General features: G+C 34.0%; 1 protein-coding gene across 1 annotated transcript in view; it reads left to right on the forward strand.

Moving 5' to 3' along the window:
* Positions 1-5,957, forward strand: part of Ttc37 (tetratricopeptide repeat domain 37) — an 87,259-nt gene extending 81,302 nt beyond the window's left edge. Inside the window, exons 39-41 of the mRNA XM_042691098.1 lie at positions 1,179-1,309; positions 2,795-2,918; positions 5,187-5,957. Coding sequence (XP_042547032.1) covers positions 1,179-1,309; positions 2,795-2,918; positions 5,187-5,261 — 330 coding nt within the window. The 3' untranslated portion in view covers positions 5,262-5,957. The remainder of the gene's footprint in view (positions 1-1,178; positions 1,310-2,794; positions 2,919-5,186) is intronic.
* Positions 5,958-12,573: the final 6,616 nt, after the last annotated feature.

Below are 12,573 nucleotides of genomic sequence, written 5' to 3' on the forward strand. Positions count from 1 at the left end.
ACTGCTTGCATATTTACAGGAGATGCTTAATAACCTCTGATCTCCCTTTTTGTATTCATTAAATTTCTTCCTTGATCACACAAACTATTGTTGCCTATTCAGCACTCAAGAATACTGCTCTGTTTTTTTTTCTTAAAATGTAATAGTTGAAATGGAGTATGTATTGATTTGCTATCAACATTATTAAAATGAGAAATGGACTATATGTTTTTATATTGTATTGACTTTTTAAAAATGTATTGTGGATACCTTGTATTTAATCAAAATCTTGGTTACAATCTGGATATTTAATGAAAAAAAATCTTAGTGCATATTTTTCTTCTTGGGTTTATTTACCAAGTACAAAAAACTTTAGTTGATATACCTGACAAAATACCTAAGCATTTTATTTTTGAATCAGTGCAAATTGTAAAGGTAGTTTGTATCAAAACTAACATAATGCATATTACCATTGTAGCTAAATGCATGAAAATTTTTTGTACGGTGTAATATTTTCAGGTTTTCTATATTATTAACTTTAATCTACTTTTTTCTCTCTGCTAAGCTTTACACTGTATATTGTGATTTTATTAAAATGCTCATGGATGTGGCATGTTCCTAACTACTCAGAAGGTAGAGATAAGATTTTGGTTCAAGGCAATCTTTGGCAAAAAAAAAAAACAATAAAATAAAAAACTTATACCTTATCTGAAAAACAAAAGGATTGGGGGCATGGCTTAAGTGGTAAGGGCCCCAAGTTTAATCTCATACTGAAAAAAAAGTTCTAGTTCAAAATTTCTTGTCAGATATTCTTGAAAACACTTTACAGTTGTAATCATCATTAGAAAGAATCAGTTGTGTTAAATTGAGTTTCATGTATTTGGTAAACTAAAGACTTAACTAGCTGATTAATTTTATTTCCCTGTGTAGTGTAATAGAAAAAAAAAATCACTATTTTAGTGTTCTAAAACAGTATCTCCTTCTTGAGATCTTCCTTTATCTCAGTTTAACCTGTTTTGAACCTGTTTTGTAGCTCCTTAAAGGGAGGGATCAGATTCCAAATCCTTTTTTCGTAATTACGTTTCTTGTAACATTTGTATGGTGTTTTAAACAAGTAGAACAGCAATAAATGAAGGTAATTGCGTTTTAAAGAAAGTATGTCAAGACTTTGAGTTAATGTATATCTTACGTATTTACAGGCTAATATTTCTAGCGATCACTGGCCATCTCTAGTTCAAGAAGCTACAACTGAGGCCATGAAACTTTGCTTTTGTCCATTGGCTGTCCTTCTGCAAGCTTTATTACAGTTCAACCTCAAAATGGGGGCAAGGTAAAAGAATCAATTCTTTTTCTATTTTTTAACTTCTTTAGTGAAAGCCTTTAGGAAAAATCCAGGAAAGAGTTATAATAAGTTTAACAAACTAGTTTAACAAGCTTTGGGATTATTCTGTCGTCTCTGGAACATCTGATTCCAGTAATCTAGGGAGGGAGAGAACATTTCATATTTGTTTAACAAAACATTTGGCACACAGATTTAAATATGAGAGGTTTGGCCTGATAATGCTTCAACTGTTTGAGGATGAGTGAGCAATGTGAAGAGCATTCCCGAAACAGACAAAACAACAGGAGAAACCCAACTTCAGGGTTATATAAATACAAGTTCTTGTTAGTGTAATGCACCATAGAAGAAATAATACATATTAAAAAGACAAGCATTGAAGTATAATATGGCTTCCTATTTAGAAAAGCTGCACATACTAAATTGTAGCAATATTTTATTGGAGATTGAAATAGAGTCAAAATGAATGTGAAGAAAATAAGAGCATATTAGTACTCTTATTACCATCTAGTTCTACCAACAAAGCAATGATTTAGGAATAAATATAATAGGCATTACTGAACTAGAGCAAAAAAAATTCAAAATAGAGCTGAAGGTAGAATTAAGACTATGGATAATCAGGAAGCCCAGCACAATTTATTAATATTTATTTATAGACATCTTTTGTGTGAGAAATTCACCAAGGAATGTTTTAGTTTATGATCATTCTAATGAAGTCTTTCTGCTGATGCACATTATGAGTGATAGAGCTCCCTTTTCCTATAATCCTGTCAACACCTCCCATAATTTTTTTTTGTCCCATAATTTGTAACAGTTTCCAAAACAGGCCAAATTAAGTGTGCAGTGTAAGAAATGGAGCGTTTATTGTGTATTCTCTGTGCAGAAGCTTTTTTAAGGCAAGTTCTTTAGTTCTTTCCTCAGACCAGTTGTTACTTATAAGATCCTTTTATTTGGTCACTGTGAAGTTCCTATTATTTATGTTGTTTCCACTGTTACAGAAGTTTTGAGTCACAGGTGTTTGTAAATTAGGAATGAAAACATCATCACTGTAAATCAGCCTATTATACAAGTTTATATATTGTATATATGTCACAGTTGTATTATTGGCTGCCTGACTGGTTATTCAATTGAGTTTTCTCCTGCTTTCAAAAGATTAGAGAAATATTCATGAAATATAGGAATTGTCTTTGTTCTGCTTGGAATAACACTTAATTTGCTTAGTGTCAGAAGTAATGAATGGCTAGCTAATGAAGTTGTGACTATTAAATAGATCATGTGTATAAAACACTTAGCATAGTACCTAGTATATAATAAATATTTAATGAGCACTTACTATTATTATTACAATAAAAATTATGAAGTAATCAGGTAACACATCTGTAAAAATGTATGTGTATATAAAATAGAATATAGTATATAAAATACCTCATGTCAGTTTATAAGCTTTGAACTCAATGTAAATGTCTTTTCTTCCAGAGAGACACGACGCCTTTTGGAGAGAGTAGTGTATCAGCCTGGATATCCCAAATCTATTGTTTCAACTGCACGTTGGTACCTATTGAGACACCTGTATGCCAAAAACGACTATGAGCTCATTGATGTAAGGCATTGAGTTTATTTAAAATATTTCATCTTAGACTAAGGGGTTTAGAGTTACTGTGTTATTCAAAATTATTCCCTTTTAAGGCTGATTTTAAATAATGAGTCTCATAATTCTTTGTCCAACAAAATACTACAATTATGATTTGTTACAACTATTAAAAGCAGAGAAATGATTATGTATAGGTATGTAGTGCATAGTACTGTACAGAGTACAGTACTATGATGTGAAGTCAAGGCTTTTCCTTCCTACTCAGCTTTCTTGCTCATGGTTGACATTCTACTACTAAGCTAAGCTTGCTGGTTAGTTGAAAATGGAATCTCTAACTTTTCTATCTGAGCTGCCTCCAGGTCTTAGCCTCCTGGGTAATAGGATTACAGTCATGAGCTCCTAGTGTCATCATTTTGTTATAAAATTCCCTTTTGGTATTAGAAGCTAGAGTTCTTTGATATAAATAACAGAACTTTAACAGTTCTGTTTAAAAATAGTGTAGTCCAAGCAAGGTGGCTCTTGCCTATAATTTCAGCTACTCAGGAGGCAGAGCTTGAGATGGTCTCGGTTCAAGGCCAGTCTGGGGAAAAAGTTACAAAGACCCCATCTCAGCCAATAAACTAGGAATGATGATTTGTGTCTACAGTACTATATGTAGGAAGCATAAGGGGATTAAGACTAGAGACTAAACATGGCAAAAACATAAGACCTTCTGCAAAAAATAAAGCAAAAAAAAAAAAAAAGAAGAATGTGGATCAAATGCCAATATTGCAGAAAGAAAAAGCTGTTTTCTCGGTACGTTTATATGGCGTAGCTGTACTGATTTTATTTGATCGTAACTATTTCAGCCCTAGAATCTAAACTAACAGTAAGTATTGAGGAAAGAGAACCTTGGAATCATGGTCAGTTGTGATGTTCTCCGTAGTTGGATACTAACTATAGGTGGTAGTTTAGTGTTCTTGATTTTTTTCTTGTAGTAAATGTAAAGGGTTTATAGCCATCCTCATATACTTCTTTATAAGCTTCCTTAAGTGAAAGTACAGTAAAATTTTAAAAAGCTTGTCTAATTTGCAGGTTTGTTTGTTTTTTTATGGGGGTGGAGGGGACATGGGGTACCAGTCCTGGGGCTTGAACTCAGGGCGTAGGCACTGCCCCTGAGCTTTTTTTTTGTTCAAGGCTAGCACTCTATTACTGAGCCACAGCTCCACTTCCAGTTTTCTGGTGGTTAATTGGAGATTAGAGTCTTACAGATTTTTCTGCCCAGGCTGGCTTTGAACTGTGGCCGTCAGATCATAGCCTCTTACATAGCTAGGATTGTTGGTGTGAACAAACAACATTCAGCTTAATTTGTAACGTTTTATTGTAAACCAGAAAGAACATGGCAAATTTACTAGTCAGATATGCTGAGGTTTTAAGAAGCTGAGAGGTGTTGAGCTAAAGTTGCTATAGTTAGTTCACCATGCATCTTGAGAGCAGGGTGCGTAAGGATGTCCTGCTTCAGAGTTACCTTTTCAAGGATATTTGTAGAGTGAACAGAGTCATAATGCAATTCCTCCTAGGAGACAGATAATGCATTACTTAGCTACATTAAACTGCCCACTATAAAAGAATGCCCAGGCTCAGGGTTTCCATCTGCAAAGATGAGAACTTGTGTGTCCATCCAGAAATCCTGGGTCTTTTGAAAACATTATGAAATTGTGACAAGTCTTTTCTTGTTACCTTGCAAGTAAAACAAAATCTCAGACTTTTCACAATATTTGACAGTGAACAACCAAAAAATATTTTAGCAGTGTTAGCAATTAAATGATCAGTTCGGATTGAATCTCCTAATTTGTGTAAATTTGTAAAAAAAAAAAAAAAAAAAAAAGTAATGGTAAGATTCTTGATAAAAGCCATCTTAAGGTGTGGCTTTAATTGAAGCAATGCCATGTGGATAGTTCTATACATAAAGTAGTCATTTTAAGAAAGGAGAGGTTTTAGAAACTTTTTCTTTTTGATATTTTGTGCAAAGGAATTGCCATGTAATAAAGCAGTTTATTTATAAATACAGTGCATCTTGAAAAATATTTAATTTTCTGTAGGACTGATAATCAAATGTAAGCATCTATACTAATATTGTTTATATTAGCTTTGAACAATTTATTTCAGCAAAAGCAGCTGAAAGATTGCTCATAGTTTACCTTTTTTCTGATTTTGCCTTTTTCAAAACTAGTACCTTTGAAATCTAAATTTAGATATTTTTAATAAAATAATTTTCCTGTATGTGATTTCCCACAGGTGTTGGTAAAGAATGCTGAAACTCATAAGGACAGAAGGGCATTGGAACTGAATCAGAAATTGTCCTCCCAATAACAGGAAGCAAAGAAGCAGCTGTGAGAATGAAAAAGTGAATCAAGACTTTTCCCCAAAAGAAGCATATTTTATTACTCATATTTTAAAACTGATTATAATTATCTATTAGTTTTCTTTTTTTTTAGTCTAAAGAAGTTAATGTTCTTAAGTTAGAGATGTAATTTTCCACTAACTTTATCTGATTTTAAACTGAAAATGTCTTTGTTTTAGGAAGTCCATGTGGAAAAGAAAACCATGATTCTCTTTATCTTCTGGACAGATATCTGTAAACCATTATTTTCATATTGCCTGGTGCATAATAGGATATTATTTTTTGGATTAACCCTTACAATAAAGGCTTGATAACCATTTTCTAAATAACAAGAAAAAGCATAATTTTCATTTGTTAAAAATAAATTCAAAGATTTAGTTCCTGTGGATTTGGGAGTTCTGTAGATCAACTCATCATGAAATTCAAGTAACCTGTAACCTAACCTGTTTTGTTGCTGTTTCATATCATAGTCTGTTAAAGAAGCACCGTAAAATGTTTGTGAGTCTTTGATTGCTAGTGGATATGTTTGTATAGTCAGAACACTCAGGTATGGCTGCATTTGAAAACATTAATGGACAATTTTAGAAAATAATGCTGATATTTAATTATGCATATAATTCCTCCAATTATGATGAACTTTCTTAAATAAAAAGTGTCTAATTTTCTTTATAGTGTCAATATGAGATGTAATTTCCAAGTTTCTAAGTTTAAAACTTAAAAGCAATTACCTATTTTTTTTAAAGCCTTTTACATAAGGAAACTGGGTTAAAAGTTGCTTACTTGTGCTGGGAATATGGCTTAGTGGTAGAGAGCTTGCCTACCATGCACGAAGCCCTGGGTTCAATTCCTCAGTACCACATACACAGAAAAAGCCAGAAGTGGCGTTGTGGTTCAAGTAGCAGAGTGCTAGCCTTGACAAAAGACGCTTACCTGGGATAGCACCCAAGCCCTGAGTTCAAACTCCAGGACTGGCAAAAATAAAAAAATTCCTTACTTCGGACTTGTGATTTTAAAAGTATCTCTAACATAAACATTTATTATTTAATATACAAAGATACATTGTAATTAATTTGTATATTTGATTTTCTATAGGAAATGGACTCATTTCTTTTTCCCCTCCTTTCTTTTTCCCCTACCATCCTTTTCCTCCCTACCTCCACCCTTCCCTCCCCTCCCAAAGTTGTAAAGTTCATTTCAACATAGTGTCTTGTACATCTCATTATTACAATGGGTCATCCCATATCCTTATTACAACATTTTGTTATTTCCCTTCCCCTCCCCAAATTAGAAAAATGTATATACAAGATGCAGAACACCAGAATCAAATAACAGTGACATCAGGGGTTGTACCAGGGGGGAAGAACTTACAAAGAAAAAAAAATCACACATAGTACATTATAAGCACATTAAAAAGAACAGCAAAGATAAAACCTCTGTGTCGCTATCTTGGGGTTCGTTTTGTTTAGCATCAGGTTATATGGTCATGTACATGGCCTTTTGACCTCTTCTGCTTGTCCTAGACATATACTAGTTATGGCAGATAAGGGAAATCATGGGACCTATGTTTTTTTGTGTCTGGCTTGCTTCACTTAATGTAATTTTTTCCAAGTCTTTCCATTTCCTAACAAATGGGGCAGTTAGACTATTTTTGTAGCCTGGCCTCTACCAGTCACAGATGGACTACGCAAGGCTACCTGTGCAGCACAGCACACACAAACAGAGTGTATTGTTTAAAAAGCAAAGTTGAGGGCTGGGAAGGTGGCTCAGTGGCAGAGTGCTTGCCTTGCATGCCTGAGGCCCTGGGTTTGATTCCTCAGCACCACATAAGAAAAAGAAAAAAGCCAGATGTGGCGTTGTGGCTCAAGTGGTAGAGCGCTAGCCTTGAGCTGAAGAGCTGAGGGACAGCGCCCAGGCCCAGAGTTCAGGCCCCACGACCGGGCTCAAAAAAAATTAAAAAATTAAAAAAAAAAAGCAAAGTTGTCCTTTGCCTCTGTCAGGTGTCTTTACTCTCACTTTAGTTGCTAATGGATAGAAAACTTACCAGGTACCTCTATGTTGCTTATTGTTGGTGTAGCACTCAGCTTTAGGTTATAAATGGACTTTAAATTTTTAGATTTTTTTGTTTCATTTTGTTTACACACTTTAAAAAAGATACATTTATGTATCACATACAGGTAATAATTTTCCATATAAATATATTTATTAAAAAATTTCTTATGAATGAAATAAGTCAAAAATTTCCTCATTCAGACTATTTTTTTAAATTAGAAATTGTAGTCACTTAAGTTCGCTTACAGTAAAAAGCACATGTAATGTCTAGCTGTCAATGTGCGCTATAAAAATGTCTTTGGCTGACTAGGACATTTTGAATAGCAGTAATCTAAATTCTAATTATGTAAATCTATACAATGTTGATGCTAAATTATCTTTAGATCTCAAAATGTTTTGAAATTGGAAAGTTTTGTCTCAAAAAATAGCTATTATTAGTCATTTCAAACTTTTTCTTACTAATTCTGAAGTTAGATTGAAAAATAACAGTGTTAATGAACTAACACAGTTAATTCCCTGCCTCCTCCCCTGGCAGGGTGCGGGGCGGGGGGGGGGGGGGGGGAGTTAAAATTAGAATATCCACTAGGCAAGGATTGAATCCATTTTATATCTCTGGACTATAAAATAATTTGCGTAGCACAATTTTTATTAACTTTGTTTCCTTTAAAAAGCTGTTTGGGGCTTCATTTTTAAGCATGTGTTTTCCTGTATGTAACACTTACCAGACTACAATTATATTAATTTTCTGGAGATAAGGTAGTTACTAAAAATGCTTGAGGTTTCTGCTTGCAGGTGAGCAGAATAATGGCCTTTAGCTATATTAGTGCCCTAGTTCTTTGAACTTGCAAAGACAAAAGAGACTGCAGATGTGCTTGAATGCATAGGCTTGAGATGAGAAAGTACCCTAATTTATCCAGGTAGAACCAAGTTAATCAAGGTCATTAAAAGGGAAGAACGGGAGAGAGTACAAGAGAAAACATAGAAGAGGGTGAGAGAGAGATCTCACTTTTGCTGGTACAAGAGAAAACATAGAAGAGGATGAGAGAGAGAGAGATCTCACTTTTGCTGGTTTTCAAGATAGAGAAAGGGGGCCATCAACTGTGGAATGAGGGATAGCTTCTAGAAATAGAAACATAACTTTAAAAAAAAAGGCACGCAAACAATCTCCTTTGGAGCCACAAGGAAGGAATGAAGCCCAATTGACATTGTGCATATAGCCTGGTGAGATGTGTTGAATTTCTTCCTACAAAACTGATCTACAGAACTGAAAGATAATTTAATTTTTATCATACTAAACCACTAAACTTTTGATAATTTGTTACGGCAGCAGTGGACAATAAATATATTGCTCAGATATATATTGAAAACGAATACAAGTTTCTTTGAGTTTAAGTTTTATAAGAGCACTGAAATTGGGGATCTTTTTTTATTGCCAATAGAGAAGTGTAATAAAGATGAAAAATTATTAAAAATTTTGGTCACTGGAAATATAAATGTTAAAGTTAAAGAAAGTGGGTGTTGGTTTCTTTAATAGTTAATATCTTCTTACATACAACATGCTACTTAAAGCACAGGATCTAATCTTTTAAAACTGCATAAATTATACTCATAAAACCTAAACACGTTTCAACCTATTTTAGTGCTGAACGGATATGTGACTGAGTATGTACTACCTACTTAACTTTTCGTTTTTATGTGAATTTGTAAAATCAGAGCCCTAAGCTAGATTTCTAAGTGGCCATATTCTATTGTTCCAATAAAGTAACCAACATTTTCTGTGTCAGAGGTGAACTGAAATCTAGTCCTGAAATAAACTGCTTGCTACAACACCTGTGAAGCATCAACTGTGGTCTCCATGGAGTAGAAGTCCCTTCTGTGCTTACAAACATTAGTGTACAACTCAAAAGGATTATATGGTAAAAAGATATAGGGCTGTTACTCTGGAAGGAAAGTAGTCCTAGCTCACAGAATACTTTAATATGAGAGCCAGCATCTATAAATGATCCAATCCAATACATCTTCCTGATTCATGTCAAGTACATTTCATATTAAAGCCACCTACATTAAATAAAACATTCACAATGTTTTATAATCCAGTTTCACCATGACTTTATGAGTTTCTACAGCCCTGAATTTTTTGATGCCATTTCCTCCCCCTTTGATCTTCAAAATACAAAGTATAGTCATTACTTATTTTATAGAGAAAAATACTGCATAATTTAGTATTAGACAATCAGGAGCTTTTCTGGAAAACCACCATACATTAGTTTAAAAGACCCAATCTTAATTGATGTATTCAATTTAATAGCTCTGTTTTCTGTTTTGTTTTAAAGAAAAGCGCAAATAGGCCGTATATATATGTGATTTGCAGAAGTTTGGAGATGAGTCTGGGAGACATTCAGGTGATATGGAAAAAAAGACAACAGGTTTTATCTTCTAAATGTGTATTCCTGTAAGTACTAATTTATCTTATGTTTGAAACACAGATGTCTCTAGTACAAGATACAAGCCAGATGGTACAGATAGTTGTGTATGTGTGTGTGTAAAGAAGTGGGAGATTAGGCTGAATGAAAAAAATGTTACTAAGAAGGCAGATTTATATTGTTATAACCTGTAAGCAACTTCTGTAGGGTGGAAGTATACTGCTGAATTGTCTGGAATTATTCCTACAGTGTCTTTGAACAAAGGCTATTCATAAGGTTGGATGATTTTACCAATAGATTCAGACTAAACATCAACTCATTAGACCCAGATTTACAACAAGAAATGGTGCATAATTGTGAATATTAAGAAATATGTGGCAGTAATAGATAAGCTTCTGTACTAGTTATTTTTATTGCAAAGCAACTTGTTGCTGTACCAGTCAAACATTTGTTTCATTGGAGGAGCATTTTGTGCTTAAGGGTGTTTTGTAGCAGTCATTACCACAGCTTCAGGCAGGGATGGAGTGAAAGTGTCCTGTGCTCCATTGCCTCCTATTGTTTTCACATCATTTTTATAGCCCCATTTTACAGGGGGGAAGGCTCAGAGAGATTAACTTCTTCAATTATTTATGTTCTTAAGCAAGTAGAATCTGCTTCAAAGATAATTCTCCCTGTCATTAAGACAAATTACTGTTATTCAAAGAAATACAAAAAGGCTGAGGTATCTGTAAGGAGGAACCTTGGAAAGAGTGTTTCCAAAGAGATAACTGCAAATTTAAACTTGTGTAATGGGAAGGAATATGTTAGATTTTTAAACTTTTTAAAAGCCAATGCCAAAGTAAGCTTATTGCTTGATTAATCCTTGGTACCATTATAGCCTTTGGCTTTCTCTGTTTTGGTTTTGTTTTGTTTCATTTTGTTTTATTTGTTTGTTTTTGTCTTTTTGACTATCAACTTTCTCTTGGCTCTACCACACCTTGAGTGCCTAGATATTTTCTTGGTTGTGATGGACTTTACTGCAAATCCCTGCAAAGAAGATAGATTTTAAAAAGCTCGTGGGTGGGCCTGTGTTTTCTTTTTTCATTTACTCTTCTACTTGTCCACCCATCTCACATTTCTCGGAGATTTCATGTGATGTCAATGTGTTTAGGTGCTTAATGGTGGAATGTGGCATGGAAACTAGAAAGAATCCTTGCTTTGGGTTTCAGGGGTGTGGTTTGTTGAGTGCCCTGTAGGCCCCTTTTGAAGTTCATTACTAAAGTTGTCTTGTGAACACAGTGCATTAACTTTTTTGAGAACAATTTGCTAGCTGAATACTAATGGCTTTCACTTGGCATAAGGAATACCAGGTTTGCTTTGATCTCACAAGCTCTTATGGAAGTAATATCATTTATTGCACATTGGCATCAGCATTGTATACACAGAACAAATATACATAATTTTATGGTTGTAAGCCTCCCTCTCCTCCAGATTATAGAAAGAAATGCTTTGAAAAATCGAAATAAGTAGTCATTAATACTTTGATCCAAGAGAAATCTGTATTTTTCAGGTTTTTTTTTTTTTTTGCTTTTGTTTGCTTCTAGAATTATTGCAGGCCAAGTTTTTTCTTTGTTTGTTTTATTTAATCATACATAGTAAAAGGATCTTTTAAACTCAAATATATTCATGTAATGAATCTAAATCTGAGTTAGGTGAAAGAGTACTATGGAACTTGGTTTTCTTTCCCCTTGAAAAGCTCTGTTTCTTTTATTAATCAGAAACATATCAAGGATAGTATCAGATATTAGACAATAATATCATATTAGATGAACTACATATGTATATTATATAATGTTTAGGAGATATACATATATATATATATATATATATATATGTAGATAGATATAATGCTTAGGAACAAGTTCAATTCCAACTCTTTCTGGCAGTGTGGCTTTACATGTTACCTAACCTCTCTAACCTACCTAACAAGCATCTATCTATCTGCTGAATAGGCTAAATGAGTTAATCCATTTAAATTGCTGAGTATTTCTAGTTGTTGAAATATATTAACGAATGTTTTGTCTGATTCTTTTAATGGCCACACAGTAGATATAGCATTGTTATCATCATTTTAAGATGAGGAAGCTGAAACTATAGTTAAGGGCATATATAAAGTCACCCAGATAGCTGGGGTACTGGCGTTAACCACAGGTTTATTAGTCCTCCAGATTTTTCAGTACAGAAATTGGATTCTGTTTTCTCACCTGTGTCTGCAGAAGTAGTCATAGCTTATGACATAGCAGTGATTACATCAGTCTTTACTGATTCATAACATTCATCATATGTTAATGCTTTCTGAAAATGAAGTAATAGAACTTCACTAAGAAACGAGGGATTATGGAAATATAATCTGCAGGGTCAGAAAACATCAGGACAATATTTGGGGAATCTGAGACAGCATTAAACTTTTCCAAAGATATATGTGGTTCTGACCTGGAAAAGGAAATGCTTAGCTGAATGAGTCCTAATATTCTCTTGGCAGCAATCCTGACTCTCCTTGGGAGGGCTCATCACACTCTTTGTATCTGGGAAGACAGAAGACAAAACATTTGCTTTGTGGCGAGGGATCAAAAAAGCATTTATAGCTATTCTCTACTGAGAAAGTCGAAGTTCACATTGTCAAACATGCTTTCCCTTAGTTGGCAGAAATCTAATTAGTGTGATATATCTTAGGGCAACACTGGGAATAATGTCAGATTGACCACTGCCATATCTACCAGCAGAAACCCCCAAGATCTTTTAAATGGCTACACTCCTTTCCTGCTTCCCC

This window comes from Dipodomys spectabilis, unplaced genomic scaffold (assembly GCF_019054845.1).
Source record: "Dipodomys spectabilis isolate Male_0828 unplaced genomic scaffold, ASM1905484v1 ptg000140l, whole genome shotgun sequence".
In the NCBI taxonomy this organism is placed as follows: domain Eukaryota; kingdom Metazoa; phylum Chordata; class Mammalia; order Rodentia; family Heteromyidae; genus Dipodomys; species Dipodomys spectabilis.